General features: G+C 43.2%; 1 protein-coding gene across 1 annotated transcript in view; it reads right to left on the bottom strand.

The window, feature by feature from the left end:
• MICAL2 (microtubule associated monooxygenase, calponin and LIM domain containing 2) overlaps positions 1-21,316 on the bottom strand; it is a 116,580-nt gene that overhangs the window by 57,799 nt on the left and 37,465 nt on the right. The window contains exons 3-17 of the mRNA XM_088175745.1: positions 19,339-19,546; positions 18,608-18,724; positions 17,538-17,639; positions 15,558-15,713; positions 14,528-14,628; positions 12,649-12,906; positions 11,646-11,761; positions 9,889-10,015; positions 9,609-9,699; positions 9,371-9,518; positions 6,711-6,910; positions 6,143-6,255; positions 3,054-3,125; positions 2,367-2,516; positions 1,140-1,244 (exon numbers count right to left, since the gene is read on the bottom strand). Of these exons, the coding sequence (XP_088031871.1) occupies positions 1,140-1,244; positions 2,367-2,516; positions 3,054-3,125; positions 6,143-6,255; positions 6,711-6,910; positions 9,371-9,518; positions 9,609-9,699; positions 9,889-10,015; positions 11,646-11,761; positions 12,649-12,906; positions 14,528-14,628; positions 15,558-15,713; positions 17,538-17,639; positions 18,608-18,724; positions 19,339-19,546 (2,064 nt within the window). The remainder of the gene's footprint in view (positions 1-1,139; positions 1,245-2,366; positions 2,517-3,053; positions 3,126-6,142; positions 6,256-6,710; positions 6,911-9,370; positions 9,519-9,608; positions 9,700-9,888; positions 10,016-11,645; positions 11,762-12,648; positions 12,907-14,527; positions 14,629-15,557; positions 15,714-17,537; positions 17,640-18,607; positions 18,725-19,338; positions 19,547-21,316) is intronic.

Raw genomic sequence — 21,316 nt, 5'->3', positions numbered from 1 at the left:
GAAAGCGCGGCACAGTCATGCACAGAACTGGGAATAAAATGTTCTCACATCACTCTTGGCACACTTCCTACTGCACTTGTGGTGCTTGTGCACATGCACTGAAATCAGTCCTGTACAACTCGTGCAGGCCTTGACATCCTTCTCTAGGTTTGTGAGGTTTTGTGAATCACCTCACACAGCAGCACTGCAGAAGAACATCTTGTTCTAGGGTTTACAGCAAAGGTTTGGGGTTGGGTGTTTTCAGCATCACATCTGCCTGAAACTAAGCTTATAATCAAATTATATTTATGAGGATTTCAGCAGTAGTTCTTGCCATAGTTCTAGATCTAGTCTGACCCAAATCAGTACATAATGTATTTCAGATTTAAGGCATTTTCTGAGGAGCTCAGAACACATCTCTGAATTTGAGTTTTCATATAAAATAGCTTCTGACCTGCAGATTTCCACATGCAATACAGATCTCATTTCACTGCAGACTGCTCTTGAAGTGCCACTGCAGGATGTTTATTTCAATTTAAAACTCTGATGTAAAGTGAATATCAATACTGTTTGAGATGAGATTGCTTTCAGTGAAAGTACCAAGAGACAAATTTAGACTACATTGTCAACATTTTCCCCCCATATATGTGATGCTGCAAAAGAGCTTTCAGCAGAAATTCTTATCACGAGTGCTACTTACAGAAATTAAACACCTGGGCATCAGTATCAGTTTTCAATGCTCAAGCTTTTATCTTAGATATTTTTCCCAGGTTTCTCTCTTAGCCTTATCATTACAATAGCCCAAAGCATTGAGTACATGCACAAATTTTCAGGTAGTGCTGTAGTTTCACACGTTAAATGTAGCTGTGTAATTACATTCATACAATTTGGAGCCTAGATGTGCTAACACAGAAACCAACACTTATGTTTTCAGGGTATTTCCACACTTTCAGAGAGTCTTCTCACCTGGCAAAGCAGGTGTAAAATAAATTTCTATTGTGGTGTTCATGATTCTCAGCTGAATGTGTCTGAGAACTCTACAGATGCCATCCCAATTCCAAATATTGCTTTTTTTCTTGTGTAGCTCTGCAATAACTGCCAGTTCCCAGCAGTAAGAGGAATGCTGTGCTTGCCATGTGTTTCCCACAGGAGCTTCCTACCTGCCTTTTTGGTTGAGGTGGGAGAAGGCTTGGATCCATAGGTTTAGCAAAGCGAGGATTGACAGGAGGGTCAGAGGAGAGCAGGGCTGGTCTATCTGTTATCTCCTTGGAAAGCATTTTTAAAATTGCAGAGACAGAGTGAAGGAGAGAAAAAAAGAAAGACAGTAAATAGGATTCAAAGAATTTCTGAGGCAGAAAGAAGTAAAAGCTTCTCTTAAAGACACATTACTATGAAGCTTAACATTTTGCAGATTTTTCTGCCCACCCATTTTATTAGCAACTCCTACCATCAAAGATATATCTAAAGTTGAACACATTCAGTACTTTTTACCAGAGTTTATGATCAAAATAACTTCCTTCAGCATGGCCAAGGAAATCTCTGGCCACTTAGCACACACAGAAAGCTCAGGGCATTGACAAGTAGCCAGGTAGTGTGCAAACAACTTTGGTTCAAGGACAGAGAAAGTCACTGGACATCTAAAAGCCTACACTACTGGAAGACCTAAACATTTAAATAAACAGATGGATACAAGGACAAAGAATTTAAAAAGCCACCATCTTTGTCAAAACACCCACACCTTGCTCATCCTTTCTTCAGAGCTTTCCAGGGACAGGTCCAAACTCTGCTGATTCCAGCTGTTCCTGGCTGAAGTGTGATTTTCAGCCTCTCATCCCTACCCTGGCAGCATGGGATTGTTTTTAAAGCACCTCTAGTCACACCAACAACAAACCATGCAAACGCTGCACGATGCTCAGACGTGTTCCACTCGGCCTAGTTTTGGAATGGAAATGGCAGCCAGACATATCTTGCAAAAGATTACATTTCCTTTTGACACTTCCTACATTTTCCATAAAGACAGACTCCACAGGATATGCAGTGTCCTTTATTTGAAAAATACAGGCAACAACAGGCCTTCTGCAATGCTGTAAGCAGCCAGATTAGACTTCCAAATAACACAAACTCCACAGACTGACTCACATGAGATTTCTAGACACCAGAACACATAACAATATGTTATATTTATATGCATTAGTCAATCTATATGAGTTGTGCTTGTTTACCAAGTATTGAGAGAAATACTTTTAATTTACATAAAGTATGAAAAAAGACAACCCACTTCAAACATCTAACAGACCCCTGTCTTCCCTTGGAAATCTGCACCACCTTCACAAGGAGGGCCCAGAGTTTAATTTCAGACATGACTTTCACATTCATCTATGACCTACCTGTCTCCGCAGAATTGTATTGGAAGTGTTCTCCTCAAACTTTGCCAGCAGCTGAGTTGCCATGGATTTGACTTTGTTCTGGTTCATTCCTTCTCTGCCATCACTCTGTTCTTTCCCATTGTTTGTCCCCTGGCTTGGAAAGCCTGCAGTCTGCAAAGAAACAACAAATTCTGTTTTTCTTAGGTTTCCTACAGCACTCATGAAGGGAGAGGCAAGAGAGATAACATCCCTATCAGCAAAGGGTGAAAGGAAATACAGTCTGCAGTATACTAAAATGACATGTTTAGCATGCAAAAGTCACCAAAAATATTTTCTGGGTCCCAGAGTACAGTAAAAGGGAACATTAATCAGCCCTGCTATGCATAAAGCAGAGTCACAAAGGTGACTCATCAGAGAAGGGCCAGAAACCAAGCTGCAGTGCAAACTCTTCAAATAAAAAATTGTCTAAAGAGCTGAGTTAGGAAAAGGAAAATAATCCCAATACCTTAAACGTTCTTGTGTCAGAACAAAAACTAGTGCAATTTAGTTAGTGCTCTACTCCCTACCAAATGATTTAAATTAATTTAGCTCTTCTTTAGTGCATGCCACAGTAAATTCAAGGTTTCATGGGAGAGGTGTTTTTTCCTGCCAAGCTTTTTTCCCTCCCACCAGGGAGCTGGACAGGGGTGGGCACCACTGAACACCCACCTGCTCAAAGACACCAAAGAGTCCTTTCCGACGCCTTTTGTTTGTCTCGTTTTCTTCTGTTTTCCCTTCAGCCTGCAAGGGCAAAGCCAAAACAAGTTCCACGGGTTAGTGCAGCAGTTCCCAGGTTCACCCCAGCAGTTCCTCCCAGGATAACCACTTCCATCCCCAGGCAGGTGAGGTCTGTGCCCTGCCAGCACACCCAGGGGAGCAGTGCCAGCATCGGGGGTCTCACTGCCCCATCACACCCCCAGCTCTGCAGGACTGCCCCTCCTTTTACTGCAGTAAAAGCTGTCCCACAGGCCCTGCCTGGAGCTTTCACTGCACTCCAGGGTGTGAGAACATTGTGCTGGACACAGGCCCTACAGCTTGGGTGTTTATCTTTCCCTCTTGCACTACCGAGGAGTTTATAATTCATAAAGCACTAACTTTCCTTGAAGAAAAAGGTTCTACAGCATGAGTTATTCTGTGAGTTTTCAGCTAGACTGCACTGTTTTCCAGAGAAATAACAAAATCCAGAAACCCCTCACTCTTTCACTACAGCCCCCAAATCTCTCTTAACCCATCTATCTGCATGCAGATCATGAATTCATGGCACAGTCATACTTCCTTTTTTGAGCAATTACTGGCAGCCTTAAAGGTCTGTCTCCCTCACAAGGTTCACATCCCTGACTCTGGTTGAACATTACAATACTTAAGCAACCAAATTGCTTCTTTTGTGCTCAAGCTATGCACATATTTCATTATTTTACTCAACTAGAGATTACACAAATCAGTAATACTTCATACTCAATCTGCACAAACTTGAAAAGTAGTCAGTGCTTGGAAATTTTTATCGCTTCTTATAACATTCAGTCATGAAGAATTGATACAGTGATCATTTATGAACAATAAACTACATTCCACTTATTTGCATTTACCCACAATACAACTTAGTGCCTGCTCAGTCAACTTAAAAAAACCCGAAAAGGAATAAAGAGAGAAAGATCAAAGGCTTCATTTTTACATATAGACTGTTTGTAATAAATCATTATGCAGTGAAGATGAGTAATCCCAAACAACTTGTGGGCAAACACCAAAAAAATCAGATAACAATATAAGAATCAGATGACAATATTTCAGTTGCTTTGTCTGCTTTGCTACACTGTCCTTCAAGCAGCAGCTCAGTACAGCCCAGCTCTGCAGTACCTACAGTCATCAGTCCACCCAGAAAGGGTGAACACAGAACAGTACAATGTGCTCTGCATAATAGCCCTGGCCACATAAAAGCAGATTTTGCTTGAGTGAATGGAGCAAGTAAGATGCTCCCTTTCAGAAATCTGACAGAAAGGACTCTCATTAACATGCTGACAAAGAAATGAAGGACAAAGCAATTTAATTGCAGAGCAAGACTCCAAAAGGGCTGCGCCCTGCATTGTGTAAACACCTCCATTCATTTATTAGTCTGGAGCACAGGAAATCTCAGTTCCTCTCCAGCCAGGCTGACACTCAGAGAATGGAAAACATGATCCAGCTCAGCACAGGCTGCCAGAACAGCCACAGCCACCCCAGCTCCAGGCTCTGCTTCCTGGTCCCTTCACAGCCTGTGCTCAGATAAGGATCCCTCCTCCAGCCCAATCCAAGGAACTGCATTCCATGGGAAACTCAGCAGCAACACTCTGCTCTCCTAAAGCCTGGACAGAACATGTGATAGAACAAGTGTACACACTTGGGTAATGCTCAGCACCACTTTTTGCAGGGGAAAGAGCCCTAAAACTGAACCCTAAAACTCAAGTAGCTGCTTTCCAGGGAGCTTCATTTCCCAGCCTGTTTCAGCTGGTTGTGGCACTCCCAAGCCTGTCCTAACCCAAGTACCCAACCCAGCTTGCTTGGTTTCACAGCCCATCCAGGACAGAGCTGCAAAAACTCACACAAAATGCCTTGTTTCCCAAGCTGATTTGGGAAATAACACTTCCACTTCTGGTTCCCAACGAGCCTCTGCAGTGTGAAACCACAGGGGCCCTTCCAGCAAATCACCTCGTGCTTTCATGTTCTGCCAAGAACTCCAGCCCCTGCTATGACAGAAGGCTTATTTCATGACAGGAGGTTAATCAGAGGCTCCAGGGCTCAGTAATGGAAAGCTCTCCCCACTGCTAAAAGTCTATTTACTTCTGCAAACAACTCATTGAAAAACAACATTGTGGTCACGATAAAGGTTTTCCTTCTAAAGAAGTCACCCACGAGAAAAAGCAGAGTTTGTTCTGCCTGTTTGGATTCTCACTGCTTGGCTATCTGGGAAGCCATGTCACTTAGTTTTGTGTATATGTGGGTGGCAGGAAAAAAATAATTTCCTAACAAGGATATTTGAAGTTACTGGACAATTGACTGTCCACAGGTTTTGAAAAAGTGTTTGCAGATGGAAAATATTCAAAACAAAAGTCCATGTAGGAAGTATCTGGAAATTCTGGAGTAATTCTTCAGGTGAAAAAAATAGAAACCACATTTTTACAAGAGAGCAACAAATATAAAAAGCAGTATATTAAAATACTGAGCAATGCAGTAGATGTGTGCATGTGTTAACTCAGGCCTCTGCAAAGCTTCAAGGCTCGTGTTCCTCAATCACAGCATGTATGGGCATGGATATTTTTATAACACAGGGACATAACAGGGCCTGTCAGTAAGTTTTCATTAATAAGTGACCAAGAGACAAAAGTACACGGGCATGACTAAGAGATTGTTATCCCAGAGCTGCTGATCACCCTGCCCACTGTGTGTCACCATTGCAGGTTTCTCCTGTAAGAGCTGGAAAGCTTCCCTGCAGAACCCTGACAGCATCCACAAACTGTGCAAATCATTGCTTCTTTCAAAACTCAGCACTCCCTCCCAATCAACAGTTTAGCATAGCACTGATTATTTGAGCTGGTATATAATAGAATGGCTGTATATTTAACTCCAGGAATACAGAGCTACAGGACTCCTTTTCTTAAAGGTAGAAATAGCTCAGAAAATTATAGCAGTATATATATAAACCCCTTATTTCTGAGCCTGAAAGTTTATTTTCATCTTTTCAGAAAAAGAAAGATTCACAGGGCAAGTCTTGCTCCACAACTCACCTTTGGTACTCGTTTTCTTGGTAAAGTTAAATTGATATAATTATTAAAGATGAAATTCGATGATTTTGCTGAACCAAGATCATTATTTTCTCCATTTTGCTTCTCAGCAGCATCTGTTGAAAAAACAACTGCTTAGAATATTTACTTAGATTTGTTTTTAAATTATTCTGACCACACCAAAGCCTTCCAGTTGAGTGCTGGTAGCAATTATATATAAGAAATACGGGAAAATAAAAGTAAATACATACAGTGTAGGGTGGCTTTTTAAAAAAGAGAAAGAGAAAACACAAGCACGGCTGTGCTGTGTGCAGCCATCCCTACCAGGGAATCACACCAACAACTTGATATATGACCTCCATGATATCAAGCAGCACTCATCCAGCTGCTCCTCCTCCCTGACAGCACCAAGGACCCACAAAACCTTGGTGTTCCATCAGGCTTTGCCTTTTCCTAGGTAATTTGTGCAGGCCAGGATGGCTCTTGGCTGCAGAGCAGGGCTCTGGGCAGCCTGGATGAGGATGAGGAGCTGCCCGTCCCCACTGCCAAAGCCCAGGCACTGGGTGCTCACCTACAGCTCGCAGAGGGGTGCCCCGGAACAGCTCGTAGAACTTGGACAGGTAGAGCACCATGCTCAGCTTGTCGGGCTCCCCGGCCGAGCCCAGCTCCCTGCCCGTGGTCACCGGCGGGATCCCGAACTCCTGCTCGGCCACGTCGAACGCCAGCTGGTTGTTCCTGACCACATCGTCCTCCTTGAGAGCCTCGAAGTCACTGCGGGGACAGCACGGGCTTCAGCTGCCTCCCTGCTCCCTCTGGGAACACCACTGCATCCCTGCTCCTTCTGGGAACACCACTGCATCCCTGCTGCCCCTTCTGGGAACACCACTGCATCCCTGCTGCCCCTTCTGGGAACACCACTGCATCCCTGCCCCTTCTGGGAACACCACTGCATCCCTGCTGCCCCTTCTGGGAACACCACTGCATCCCTGCCCCTTCTGGGAACACCACTGCATCCCTGCTGCCCCTTCTGGGAACACCACTGCATCCCTGCTCCCTCTGGGAACACCACTGCATCCCTGCTCCCTCTGGGAACACCACTGCATCCCTGCTGCCCCTTCTGGGAACACCACTGCATCCCTGCTCCCTCTGGGAACACCACTGCATCCCTGCTCCCTCTGGGAACACCACTGCATCCCTGCTCCCTCTGGGAACACCACTGCATCCCTGCTGCCCCTTCTGGGAACACACAGCATGCCATGCCCATGGCACAGCAGCAGCAGGAATGAGGGCATGGGCATCTCACCAGGCCAGAGCGCAGGGTCCACACAGTGCCAAAGGTAACAGCCTCACATTAATCCCCTTATTGCAGAAATATTTGTTATTTGAAATGCAATTCAAAAGCTTTTTCACTGAACTGGACCTTGATGCAGTCCCACAAGAAAAGGTCCTCTTATTTATGGAGAGATGCAATTCTTCCTCAGAAGTGCTAAGAAACCTTTTCCTTCTCCAAATACAGCTGAACTGCTACAGAATTCATCCATTAGCAACAGATGACTTAGGTTCAATTAGTTCTCTAAATCATCAAAGCCAGGAGGAATAAATTCAGGACAGCATTCTATAGAAGTACCATGCTGTATGTGTGTGCACACAGGCACAGGCACTACCTTTCCTTTTTTAAAGTGTTACATGCACAGTTTGAGCAGGGACCTCCTGCCCAGGTCCTAACTGAATTTAGCAGTGCACTAAATAAGTACATCACACATCTGGAACTCTGTTATCCACTCTCTAATCCATTTTCTATGGGACCTATTCTAAGACTCTGATCTTTTGAACAGCTTCCAAAATTCGTGATTAAAATAAACATGTGAATAAATTACAAAGCTCCAGGCAGGGTAGTTTCTTTCTCCTCACAGTGGAATGTGAGTTTCTGAATCCCCAAAGCATTTCTCCTCTTCCCTCTCCCACCCACTGCCCATTTCTGAAGCTGGGGGCTGTCACTGGCAGCCACCCCTCCTGCCTGCCTGGCTGGCTTTCATCCAGCCAAGTCCTCCTGCAGGCTCATTGAATACAAAACGCCAGCAAGATCCAAACACAATGTTAATTGAACAGCAGGAGGTCTGTTAGCTCGGGAAGATAAATTTATCCACTTCATAGTGAGCAGTGTAGAGAACATGTTTTCCACAGGCAGCAAAGATTACTTCGCTTTCTGTATCCTCTCCCCCAAAAACCCCATAATTCTAATTGTTTTGAACTAATCCAAGGCAAAAAAAATTCTATTCTTTAAGTCTCAGCTCTTAGTCTGGCAAATCTGTACAAACAAGCACCCTAAGTACCACTCCTATTTTTTCCAATTTATCACACCTCATAAAGAAGCTCAATCATTCCTTTCATTTATCCACAATAAAGGGAGGTTGACAGTAATTCATGTGTGACTCCTAAGGCTCTGTAGGAAGAGAATGCATCCACCACATTTCAGGGACTGGTGAGAAGAGAGAGTCACCCCACTGACTGCACCCAGCAGTGCCAGCAATTGCCATTTCCTGGCACCTGTTACACACTTGTATCTAACTATGGGACATTACAGAATATTCAGATGCATGAAGTTGGTCATGCAGCACTAGGATGCCAGAAACTGTGCCAAAAGGGGAATTCTGGCTCACACTCAACCCCTAGGGCAGCTCATTTCCAAGGTCCAGCCCTTGCTGCGCCCACGTGAAAGGGCTCTGTGCTCTCCTGGAGAGAATTGTACAAAACTTCCACCTCCCTGGCCCGACATTTCCCTGGGTGACTGTCACAGCAGCCAGTGCAGCACACAGAGGATGGCTCACTCCAGGCTCACACAGCTCACCTGGAACTCAGGACTGTCCTTCATGGCTGTGCTTTCAAACAAACACCAAAACCTGTCTCCAGGGATTTCGGAATGCAGCTCTACACCTTCCCCCAGAACTGCCATTAGACAGACACATGACTCCCACAAACATGATAAATCAGATGGTTCAAAGCCTTCCTAGTTCTTTGAAAGCACACCTATTTCATTTTAAACGACATGCAAGGGCACACAGAAGAAACAAAGCGAACCCAAGCCCACCCTGACCACCCCCAAACCTGGCCATGCCGTGCACTTCCTTGCAGAAAGCAGCCCCCGAAGGGACTGCAGAGAGTCAGGGCTGTCCTGGCTGGTCTCACACTGCCCAAATGCCCCACCCAGGCAGCTCCAGAGGTGTCACTTACATGAGGTCGGGCCTGAAGCGATGGATGATGGCACACAGGGCAAGGCCACTCTTCCACGAGGTGGTCAGGTCAGTGACATTCACATTCCTGTACCCCTCTGTCTGCTTCTGGCACCACGTCAAAAGCTTGTTAGGCCGAATATCTGACTCTGCACAAACAGAACAAACATTTCAGTCAGCTTTTGCATGCTCAGAAGGCCACAAATGTGAAGCCACAGCAAGCAGGAGGTGTCACTTACCTTGTCTTCTGAGGTTCACTGATCTTCTGATGGAGCTCACCCTTTCCAGAGGACACTGCTGCAGCTCATTGGTAACATATAATTGCCTCACCTACAAGGAAAAGCAATTACCAGCCTAACACCAGACAAAATAAAAGTTTTGTTTCCAGGTTAACTTTTATCAGCAGCTGGTTCTAAATTAAGGAGTCTCCCGAAGATTTTGTTTACACACTCCTTGCAGCTCTATTTAGCCTTGACAAAAAAAGAACTGATTTCACAAGCAAGCCTTTTCAGTACTGACCTGGTGAGGTCGAACACAGCTCGAGTTCAAGTTGGGGTATCTTGTTCCTGGGTCGATGGTGTACTGGTCAAAGTTCTTATTAATATTTTCAGGGGTCGTCTGAGGCAAGAGTCGATAAATGCTCTCTCTTGCAGAGGAAAAAGATGCAAGAGTTATGTATTAAAATAAATATTTATTATACAAAGAGAGTGGGGATTTTTTGCAGCTGCCTGAACCTTATTTTGGTTCTGCCAGAACAAGTGTTATGGACTAAATGCGTAATGCATCCATCCCATTTCTTATCCTCACTCAACAGAAGGATGCCAGACAGAAAAGGGACAACAAGGACACTTAGAGCTTATGTCCATATTTTCCTGAGGCAGGAAGTGAGCAAGAAAAAGAAGGAAAAAAAAAAAAAGAAAGGAGGTTACATCATCCAGTCATCTGGTTTTGCTTTAACATCTACTCAAGGAGTAAGTTCTTTACCACATAACAGCACTAAATCCTGTCATCTTGCAGTTCCTATAACCACCATAGCTGTTTTCACTGTGCTGTTCAATTTTCCATTTGGGACTAGGCTGTGTTTGAGTCATCCCACAGGCTTCTACCTTAAATCTTCCCAAAGTGCTGGGGTTAGTAAAGCTCCTGCTTGCATTCCCACAGCCATGACTCTCCCCATTACACATCTGTCTCAAAACAGCCTGGGCAGCTGTAGCAGAGCAGGGTGGCTGCCAGCAGGACCTAAGTCAGCAACTTCAACCAGCAGACCACGGTGACACCAGGACTGCTGCTGTACTTAACAACAGGTTTTCTTGTTCCAGTCAAAACAAGCTTCTGGTGCAGCATTATAACGATTCTCCTTTGCCACATATTTATTGGCCTAAAGAGAGCACCACTAAGGAGTTAAAATCACAGAGACCAACTCTGAAAGCTGTTAGTGTTGAAGAATTATTTATTTAGACTCCTTTCAGGATTTTTTATTATTATTATTTTTATGACAAAAAAACAGGTGTGGAGATGGCTGGAGGTTTGGGGTTTTTTTGGTACAAGGTCTCCTTGGTTCATTTCTTTAAGAATCACACTTAAGCAACATAAATCAGTGCTTTAAACCCTAATAATATTTCTCCTGAGAGCATTCTGAAGCCCACTGTCATCTAGCACTGCTGTGGCTCTTCACAGCACTGGAAATGCTGGGGACCGTGTAAAGGAGTGGTGTTTTGCACCACTTAATTAGTGGTTTGCCTGAAGTTTCTTCTGTCTTCACTCAGAACCAGGATTAAAAACATGAAGGAGATTAATTTTCAGGCTTGGTTGTTTATTAAATCTTATCTAAAGTACAGAGAGTGCAGGAACACTTCTAGCTACCAGCTAAAAGGGAGCAAAATGGAGATGAACCTAGCTAGTTACAAGGTCTCTTAAAGCTAAGCAGTATAACAAAGAATTAACACCTATATTATTGATACTTTTGACCAAATTCCTGTGACCCTCAGTGTGACTCTGACCAACCACAAACTACTGCCTGAAACCATGAAAAAGAAGGAAGATGAGCACAGACAGAGACACCACCCAAAACCCTCCATCTCATCCCATCCCTATTACTGCGTTATAAAAACCCCAAGCTCCAAACCCTTCACCACGTGAAATCACACTCTTCTATTTACGGAGTGATTTTAACTCAACTGGGAAATTGGGAAGCCTCCTGAGGTCCCAAGCAGTGTTCTGCAGGGGCTCAGTGGCAGGAGGTGCAGAATTCCAGGTTTGTGGGGGGCAGCACTCACCTCTCAGCCAGGATCTCCAGCGGGGGCTTGCCCTGTGCCCAGCCCCGCACCATCCACGCCGTGTCAAAGGCAGCCAGGAAGCCCCGGGCACAGCCAGTGCCCATCGGCCAGAAGGGCTGCAAGAAACAGCCACACTTCAGATCCTCACACTTCAAATCCTCACACTTCAAATCCTCACACTTCAAATCCTCACACTTCAAATCCTCACACTTCAAATCAAGTTCTTACTACAAAAGCAGCTTCCAATGCGAATTTGGAGTCTAGGGTTTCAGACCGTCTCGAAAAAAGAGTCAAAATGCAACACGGGCAGCACTGGCAGGTTTTAAAAATGACTCTCCTTTAAGTCTTAGATAGGGAAAAAAGATGACTTTTTTTTCCACTTTTTCCTTTTTTTAAACTTCTACATTTAAAAACAAATGTCTTAGCCTCAAAAGGTAAAGGCTGAGAAAAAAAAAAAAAAAAAAAAAAAGAAGACTCGAGAATTACTCAAGGAAAAAAAGATGCTCTTCTCACTTCCTAAATTTGCTTTGGACTGTTCTTTTCAAATGCCTCAGGCTGTCAGCGTGAGTTTAAAAAAAAAGAAAAATTGCAGCATACACTCTTCACTTCAGAAAGAAAAAAAAAAGGGAAGGTACTAAGGCAAAGAGACTGCAATAATAATTTGGATCAAGTTTTTGTCTATGATGGAATTCAGTAAAATTATGCCATGCACCCAAGCTGAGGACACGGAGCTCACAGTTTTCAGACAGAAACACAAGTTGCATAAAGCAAAATGGGATCTCAGCCAGAGGCTGTCAGCCAAGCACTAGCTATGACAAACCATGGCATAAAGAAAGAGAAAAGAAAAAAGGGGGGAAAAAAGTCTATTCCAAAGAAGGTACCACTGTTTCATGACATATAGAAGAGGACATTTTATATTGGAGGGTAAACTGAATGGTTGGATGAAGGAAATAAAATAAAAAAAAACCTGAAAATACTACTTGGAAGGCATTCCAAGATGTACCTCAAGCAAGCTATCTCCAACAAGGGCCACCAGGAGCTGATGTCTGTGCCTCTCTCTCACCAGTGCAGCGTTCTCAGATGCATACATGGAGGTAAAATCAAACATTGCTACGTCTGGCTGCCCATAGTGATTAATGGCAAAATCCAAGGAAGGCAGCTGGTAATTGGTTGCAAAGTCAGCAGCTTCTCTGGCATAGGACAGCAAATTGCTCTGGTTCACATTTTCCCCACAGAGCAGCAGCTCGGTGTCAATGGAGTCCTGCAAGGAGAGGAGGATGTGGGGTGAGAGACTCCAATATCCAATATCCAATATCCAATATCCAATATCCAATATCCAATATCCAATATCCAATATCCTCTCTGAACTGGAACACTGCAGCCTCACAGCAGGACTGGGAGCCACACATGTCATAGCAATGAGAAACAAGTGACACTTGTCATCTCCTCTGGAAAGGCAGTGCACAAACACAGGTACTGCCCCAAGGAAACTCTCCTTGCCCACACTGAACGAGCAGCTTTGTTTGCAAGGGAAGATTATAGCTCCTCCCAGCTCCTTGGTTATGTGATGTTTTCATAACATTACTTCCCTCACATCAAAAGATGTTATCCACATCACTGCAAGGCTTTTCTGCACACCTGCCCCTCACATCTGAAACCACAGGAGAGCAGAAACTCTGCTGCTGTAACACGTGGGGCTCAGCCTCCAGGTTTGAGGGATACCTCAGGAACAGCTCCACATTCAAACCCGGATTGCAGCAGCTTTTCTGCTGCTCATTTTTGGGATGGGGTGTTTTTTGGCCAGAGTGGTGAAGGAGCCTGCCTTTACAGGTCATCCTACTTAAAGGCAGTGATCATTAATAAGGCAGGTTCTATTTCCAGCCTAATCATGGATGAGACCCCTAATCATAGCTGATACCACAGAACCCCTATTAGCCCAGTTGCTCCAGACACACTGGGGTGGCTTTTTTTTTTTTTTCCACTCAGAGCTGAGTAGGTCAGGAAAACAATTCTGATGAACCACAGCTGCTCGTCCTCTGCTCCAAACCCTCCACAGATCCCCTGGGACTGCCCTCACCTACAAACACCAGCCCCAGGGCCCCCAAAGGATTCCACCCTTCCTCTCTCCCACCCTGGCTGCTCACGGACACAGCTCTGCCCTAGGGCAGGGAGTCATGGCACTGAGCTAAGTGCACCCATCAGAAAGCCAAGGGCCCTTCTGACAGCTCCCTCCAAGTACTTCCTTCAGGAAATTACATTTGGCTGTTTTGGCAGTATTGCTTTGCAAGAAAAATTGACCTCTCTTGAGTTTCCAGAAAGGGAAATTTAAGTGGTGCCATAACACTTTTTAGAAACAAAAGAAAATAAACCCTATATTTTACAGAAGAAGAAAAAAGAAAAAATACCTCAAAGTCCCAAATATTTCCCTGAAAGGTCAGGCCATCATGAATATAGCTTTCTTTATGTTTTGCCCACTTTAGAGAATTTGCAATTTAACCTGGGGTAGGTTTTTACACTTCCTTATTTGCCTGAAAAAACTGGACATAGATGTGCTAAGTTCACCCTTAAATAACTGAGGTTTTTATTTTCTGCTGTGATGATCCCACCCCGTATTTCCAAGGTAAGTCAAGATCCCATTTCAGACAGTTTCAAAACTGATTAATTTCGGAAGTATTGTTTTCAGTTCTCTTCAGAAACTTTGAGCTGACTGAAGGGAAAAGCAAATTCTAAAACTGTCAGAGTAAGATCCAAGTGACCTGAGCTTGAATGAAGTGATTAAGTCTATAAACACCCTCTCTAACATGCAGCAGCCTTTATGTAGGTGTTCACACTTACTCTGGGCCAAGTAAATAAAATAGGGTTTTACCAGCGTTTTTACATACATTAATAATCACTCCTTTGTCCAGAAGACTCTGCTTTTTTGCTGTCATCACAAAATAATGCGTGCTGTCTTTATAGTAAACAATATTCTCCAGGTCAATGCCTGCAAAGAGACACACATTGGTCAGAGAGTGCCGTGCCCTGCCTGTGTCACTTCTAACAATGTGGGACTGATCCCAGCAGGTGCCTCTCCTTCCTGGGATGCACCCACTCTCCCAGCTGGGATGAAGGATTAGTGGGCAAAATGCTAGGAAACAAAACTAGAGAGGAGATCGGTCTGGCCCAACAGGAGTTCTCCTCAGCACACTTTATTCAGCATTCTTTCAGGGAACAGCCAGGTAACTGCAGCATTAACAGCTCCTGAGGTAGAACAGGGTGCCAAGGGAACAAAGTGGCTTTTGAGTTGTTAAGGTTCTGCCACTGGGTCTAACCAGGGGATTTGGTTTTAATTATAATAATAATTTTTTAAAAATCAGCTGTAAATCTAGAATAGAATTGATTGTACTGACAGTGAATGCAACTATTCTGAAACCCCTTTCCATTAAGATGTGTTTCACAGTTTATATTTTTAATATTTATGGCAGATTCTAGTTCTCAGTTTATCAGCTCCACACATCAAAAAGGAGGAATAAACTCCTCCCAGAAGGGCAGAGACTTTTTCAAAGGGTTTAAGCTGTTCAGCATGTGAACGGACAGAAACACAACAAATCATGTCTTAAGGGAAAATCCTTGGGCCCTGAAAGTGCTCTTCCAAATTTGTTCAACATAGCAGACATTTTTGCAGTAGAGAAAAATTTAAACACTAAAACAAGCCATGATGTGGCAACACCCAAGCTAAAAAAATATCCCACTGTACCATAAATGGACACCTTCATCTGCAAGCTTCTGACATCAACAACATTTTATCACTTGGAAAATTTTTATACACATTATTCAAAACTGATGTTACCAGTAACAAGAGGGTGGCCTGGCACTCAGAGCTCCCCTGCTGCCTCTTGGATTTGGTAGTGGAACAAATGAGGATGCACCCACCCGTTTCTTCTTTCAGGTCCTGGAAGAACTTCTGGTTGAAGATGAAAGCAACCCCACTAATTTCTTCTACCTTGGCTTCTGCAGTTGTGTTTCTGTTTATAAAATTGGCAGTGATTGCAATGGCCAGCTTTCCACGAAATTCCTTCCTCCTGAAGCCTGGGGAGCAAAGACAGGAATTAAAACCACGGCAAACTTCAGACTGGACACTGAGGCAGCATCAGCTCAAGGCAGCTCAGAACCTTTCCCACGCTTCATCAATCAACATGCCATCAGTAGTTTCCACCATGCCTCCAAAATTCCCCTGAATGTAAAGAATCTTTTTTTCCCACCTTCAGTTGCCAAACTGGAGCTGCACTGCATTCAAGATAGAATATCACTGAAAAAAAACATGGTTGGGTGGGGAATTAAGGGAAGAAGTTAAGGAAATATGACTAAAGAAAAACATGAAAAAATCTTTTTGACATGTCTGGAAATAGAACAGGTGCATTTCAGTGGAGGGAAACGTTTTTAGCATGCTAAATGGCAAGTTAGGCATTTGTTATATAGGTGGTAAACACCTCATGAAAAAAGAGGCAAGAGATCAGCAGCCAAAAGCAGCAGAGAACGATGTGAAAAATAAAAACCTGTCACAGTGCTTAGGTGCACACACTACCAGCTAATGACATTTTTCACAGATATTTGGGATAGAAAAGTATTCAGTGGCTTAGCTGCTGTGAGACCAACTGAGAAGCTCCTTGCTTCATCTTTGCTTTCACTTTTCACGGAAAAGAGCCCCCTAAGCCACAATCCTGCAATCACACACTGAAGCTTTTCCATCTCTATGCTCCCGTTAGCTTAGTAATTAAATTATGAAGTAGGACAGAGGATCCTTAGAGTATCTTTAGCCCATTGTAGATGACTTCAGAGAGTATTACAGATAATATTCTTCAGAGAATATTATGTAGTTATTTTACAACAAGAAATAAATTGGTAATGAATTTTTGTCTCTGTGCTTCTTGATATGCTCTCATTATTTCACTGGGGCAGATTTGATATGACAACATCAGCTTCTGTACATATCTTCAGTGCACCAATCACTCCCCTGCATCCTGGTATGATAATAAACATTAACCTCTCAACAGACTCTGTAGCTGAGATAAGAATAATTAGGTTTTGCTGGTGCCTGACTATTCAAACAGTCTTTTATGGGGGACAGCTGGACAACAAAGTAGGGAAATTTCCAGTACAGCATTATGAGGAATTAACTGTAAGCACATTGTGGTTGGCAGATAAAAGAATAAGCAGACAAACTATGAAGCTAATAAAAAAAAAAGGAAAAAGTGTACTTAGAGAATGGAAACTAGCATGGATATAATTAGAGTTAAAAGAGAAACACATAATTAAGCAACAGGTTTGTTCCTGTGATGCAGGAGCAGCTTATCCAGTGTGTCTCTAAGAAACACAGCTCAGGTGTCTGAATTCTCAGCAGTGACTCTGACCAGGAAACATTGACCCCCTCTCCTCCCACACCCTTAGAGCTATTTATTACCTTTTGTTATTATTTCTAAAGGAAATGCTTCTGAAGCTCAGTCTCATTTACAAAGAAGCAAAGCCCCTGTTGCCTTCATTAAATACCTGGCAGTCACCTTTTGGTCATGAGTTCAAGCACACAGGGCAAATTCACAGCACAGGCTATGCAATTCCTGACATGTCAGCCTCCTTCAAGTTAAATCCTCACATAATTACTGAACCTTGAAGCAGGCCCAATGGCACCATGATGCATTCAGAATGCAGGGCAGACACACAGAGCTCAGAAACACAAATGACATTAAATGTCTTATTTTGAGCTACACAAAACCAAAAGGTGCCACATGAAATAACAGCTTTCACACAGACTTTGTGGATTGAAAGGTAACCTGCTGCTTTGTGTTCTCCTCTGACTGTCAGATCTTTCAAGGTACCCTAAAGACCACCGATAAGGCTAGAAACATATTCACCCACCTTCTAACGTGTTCCTGCGGCCATCTGCACCAATGATAACATCAAATTCATACTCTGACAAAGGGTGATCCATGGGGAGAAATTCAGCCCTCCAACCTGTCTCTGAAAACACAAATAATATTTATTAATTCTCCAGTATTACAACGGAGAGGTGATTTCAGAGTCTGAGGAAAGGGTGCATTTGTCTTTCTCTGGATCATTTAATGCAGTGACTTCCTCTCAGAGCCACACCACAAGAAGATGCTCAAGCACTCGATTCTCACAGGAATAGCCCCACAGCCACCTTGCCAGGGCAGTACACACATGTGGTTACAGCAAGGAAGAGCTAGCTACTAAAAGAAGAAAAATAGCATTCCATCCTCAATGCTTTTCATTGTCTTCTAAATAGGAATTAAATGGAAGCATACTCACAAAGCTAAATTTAATCTTTTTACAAAGCTGATTATGTGAAAGTGTACTGTCCATATTTTAAAATTGTATATACTTTAACTACTTAAACCAACATATCTTTTCTACTGTCAATATATGACCCTTTGAAGAGACACCATAGTGTTTTAATTAATGTTTTAAAATGTTTTAGTGATACTACATCCTAAATACTAATATTTAAAAAAACCCCAGAAAATTAGAAATCTTTTTCTATTGTTTAAAAATCTTGCATAAGAGTGCTGATAAGACTCTGTGTGGCAGTGGGAGTTATATCAAATGTGAACACAAAACAAGGCCCTGGGCATTTAATCCATCCTCAATATTTATATTATCAATCAAAATCTGTTTTTGCAAGAAGATCCCAAGAAGCCACACCAGACTCCCTACAAAGCCTCAAACACATGCCAGAAGGCATAGTGCAAAACCTCAGCTTCTCAGCCTGGGTTGTATTTTTAGATTTATCAGTGCTCTGTCACTTATCATGACACTTATCATGCCTGTAACTGCACAGAGCAAGGCTGAATAAGAGGGGCAAAAAAACTCTTTCTTTAAACAGAGTTCAACTGCCTTGTAGGACTTCACGCAGCATCAGGCACAAAAAGAAGCTGCTGTGAACAGAACTGTATTATGATAAACAATACTTTGGTTTTCTTGATCTTCAGGAGGCTCCAGGACTTTCACAAACTCCAGGTTCACGTGAATTTCCACTCCCAGGATGAGTGCAACTTTGAAGAGGATGAGCTGAAGCTGTCGAATACCTGTGGAGAGCAAGTGACAAAGAAGTGTTTGATGAGCAAGCAGCCCCAGCTGCCCCAGAACTGAAATCCATTGTGAGCACAAGCGTGCAGCATTTCCATTTCCCATGCTGTAATCAATGCAAACATAGCAACCACCACAGGATGTTGTTCTCTTCCACCTCCCTTTCCTCTTGCAGCATGATCTCGTCAGTAAAACTTATTTCAGTTGACTTTCTTAGAATGCTTTTCTAGAGGTTTGCCACTTCATGATATTTAAAGGATGTGTCAACCAGCATGTTTTAACATGCAAAATTTTACAGCATACTTCCCTGTAAAACAGTCCACTCTGCTATTTGTGTCTACTTCCAATATACTGGAATAAATATCAGTATTCTTCATACCTCATAATCAAAACCTGTTGTTTAACCATACCAGACTAACAAAAAAATCTGCTCCATAAGACTGTAGCTTGTTTATTGCCACTTTGCTTAAACAAGACCATCTCTTTTCCCCTCTGTGTGCACTTGCACATGGTTAAGGCAGATGAACTTTCTGCCAAACCAAGAAGGTCTCCACCAATCTTCTGCTCCTGGTAACCTCTTATCCAAACAGTGCCCACGTCCCCAGATACTTACTGATGTGATCAATAGATCCTGCACAGAACTTCCCATAAAATTTCTTTGCTCCCAGTCCCCGGAGGTCGTGGATGGTGAAGGGCCAGAGGTGCAGCACATTGTTCCTTGAGAAAGTGTCCCTCTTCTCCACGACCACAACCTTGGCTCCCAGGAAGGCAAGCTCTATGGCAGTCCTCAGGCCACAGGGGCCACCTCCAATAATTAAACACTGGCAGAGAAAAGGAGGAGTGTGACACACAGTTTCCACACAGTTTCCAACTTACTCTATTGGTATGACTTGAAACACAACTGGACTTGCAATACTGAGAGCACAAAGTAATTCACTTAAATCAATGAAAACTAATTTTTTTTTGCATGTGCTGTTTAGCCTATTTAAAAAAGAGGATAAATGGTGCTTAATGCAGACACAAAAGCATCTGATGAAGAGAAAAAAACAACAAAACACCAAACAGTTTTGAGCATCTGCTTGCACAATTCTAACCCTCATTTAGCATTTCTCAAGTGCTTGCACTAAGGAGCATTACAGCTGTGTAAAAGGGAGGGGAAAGGAAATAAGTGGTCTTAGTGTAGGCTTTTTTTATTTCACAGAGGAAATGGGTGTACATTTACTAGATTTGTTGGACAAACCCACGATAAGCCAGTAGCCTTACAGTATTAGCTCCTCTCTTTCAAGCAAGGGTGGATGTAACAGCCTGGTTCACCTACTGATGTAAAGCAGGACATGCCAAGGGAACTCAGCACATTTGTCCTGCTCTGCCAGGGCCAGGCAGCTCATCCTGTCCTATTCCATTTCACCCAGTGTTAAACATCCTCACTTTCAGGACAATCACACTTCAGGAGTTTAAATGTAAGTTTGGGCATCCTCAGAATTACATTACAGAGGATTCCTGCCCAAATTTTAGCTGACAGCTGTAATTTTTCACAGACTAGGAGGCAAAGGATTTCCAGAAAGCAAGCTAATTAAACCCCAAGCATATCTACACTTCCTTGACTGATTACTAAAAACTGATTAGAAACAGCCTCATAGCTGGACAATGCTGTTTTTCCATACCTCCTCCAAACCCCCCCAGACTTCACAAAACCCATGCCATGAGTTCCAGCTCTGCTGTGGCTGGAGCAGGGAGAGCTGAGGTGGGTCTGGGAGGATGGGAGAGCTCCAGCACAGCCGAGCTGGGCTGTGCTGAAAATCCAAGGCCAGACAGGCTGCTGTGAGTCCTGCACACACAGCCAGACACTGACTGCACTTCCAGAGCAGGCACAGCTCTATCTGCAGGCTCCCTGGACTCCAGCCTGGCTCCCATCACATTGCAATCTCAGAAAATAGAGTCATTTATTTGTTTTGGTTTGGTCATCATTTGTTTTCAGATTTAACAACTTAAGCAAAAAGTATCCAGTGCTGACTTTCGTCCAACCCAAATCATAGAAGTGCAAAAATGTCTTTTTTCAATTTAATAAATAATTCTAATAAATTCCCATTGAAAGAAGAACTCCTGTGAGGTGCTTTGGCTTCGCTTTAGGCAAGTGTTTTGTTAACCAGAGATATTAAAGTTCGGCTGCTGCCTTAGCCACTTGGCTTTGTTCCTCTTCAAAGAATGTACTTAATTCACAATTTCAGAACACTCCTCACTGCACGATGAATATTTTAAAAAATAAAAATCAACAGATGTAACAATATAAAGGAAGAAAACAGAGGGCACATGTAGCCCAGCAGAAGAGGATCACTGATGGATCTGGGTCAGACTTTTCTGCACATGCTTCTTGTGATTAACATGGGAACTCTGAGCTCTGGCAAGTGAATGACTCAACTGAGCCTTCACAGCTACAGGGTTTTCCAGCCATGCTGAACAGGCAGCTAGAAACATTTTACAAATAAAGCCCATACATGGTCTGATAAGGTGAGGGTGTTTTTTTCGCTTACCAACTGTGTAATATACAAATAAATGCAACTTTAAAGAAAATAAAAAATAAAAAGAAACTG

Source organism: Sturnus vulgaris, chromosome 18 (assembly GCF_052056855.1).
Source record: "Sturnus vulgaris isolate bStuVul1 chromosome 18, bStuVul1.hap1, whole genome shotgun sequence".
Classification (NCBI taxonomy): Eukaryota; Metazoa; Chordata; class Aves; order Passeriformes; family Sturnidae; genus Sturnus; species Sturnus vulgaris.
This window is presented reverse-complemented; position numbering and strand designations above follow the sequence as displayed.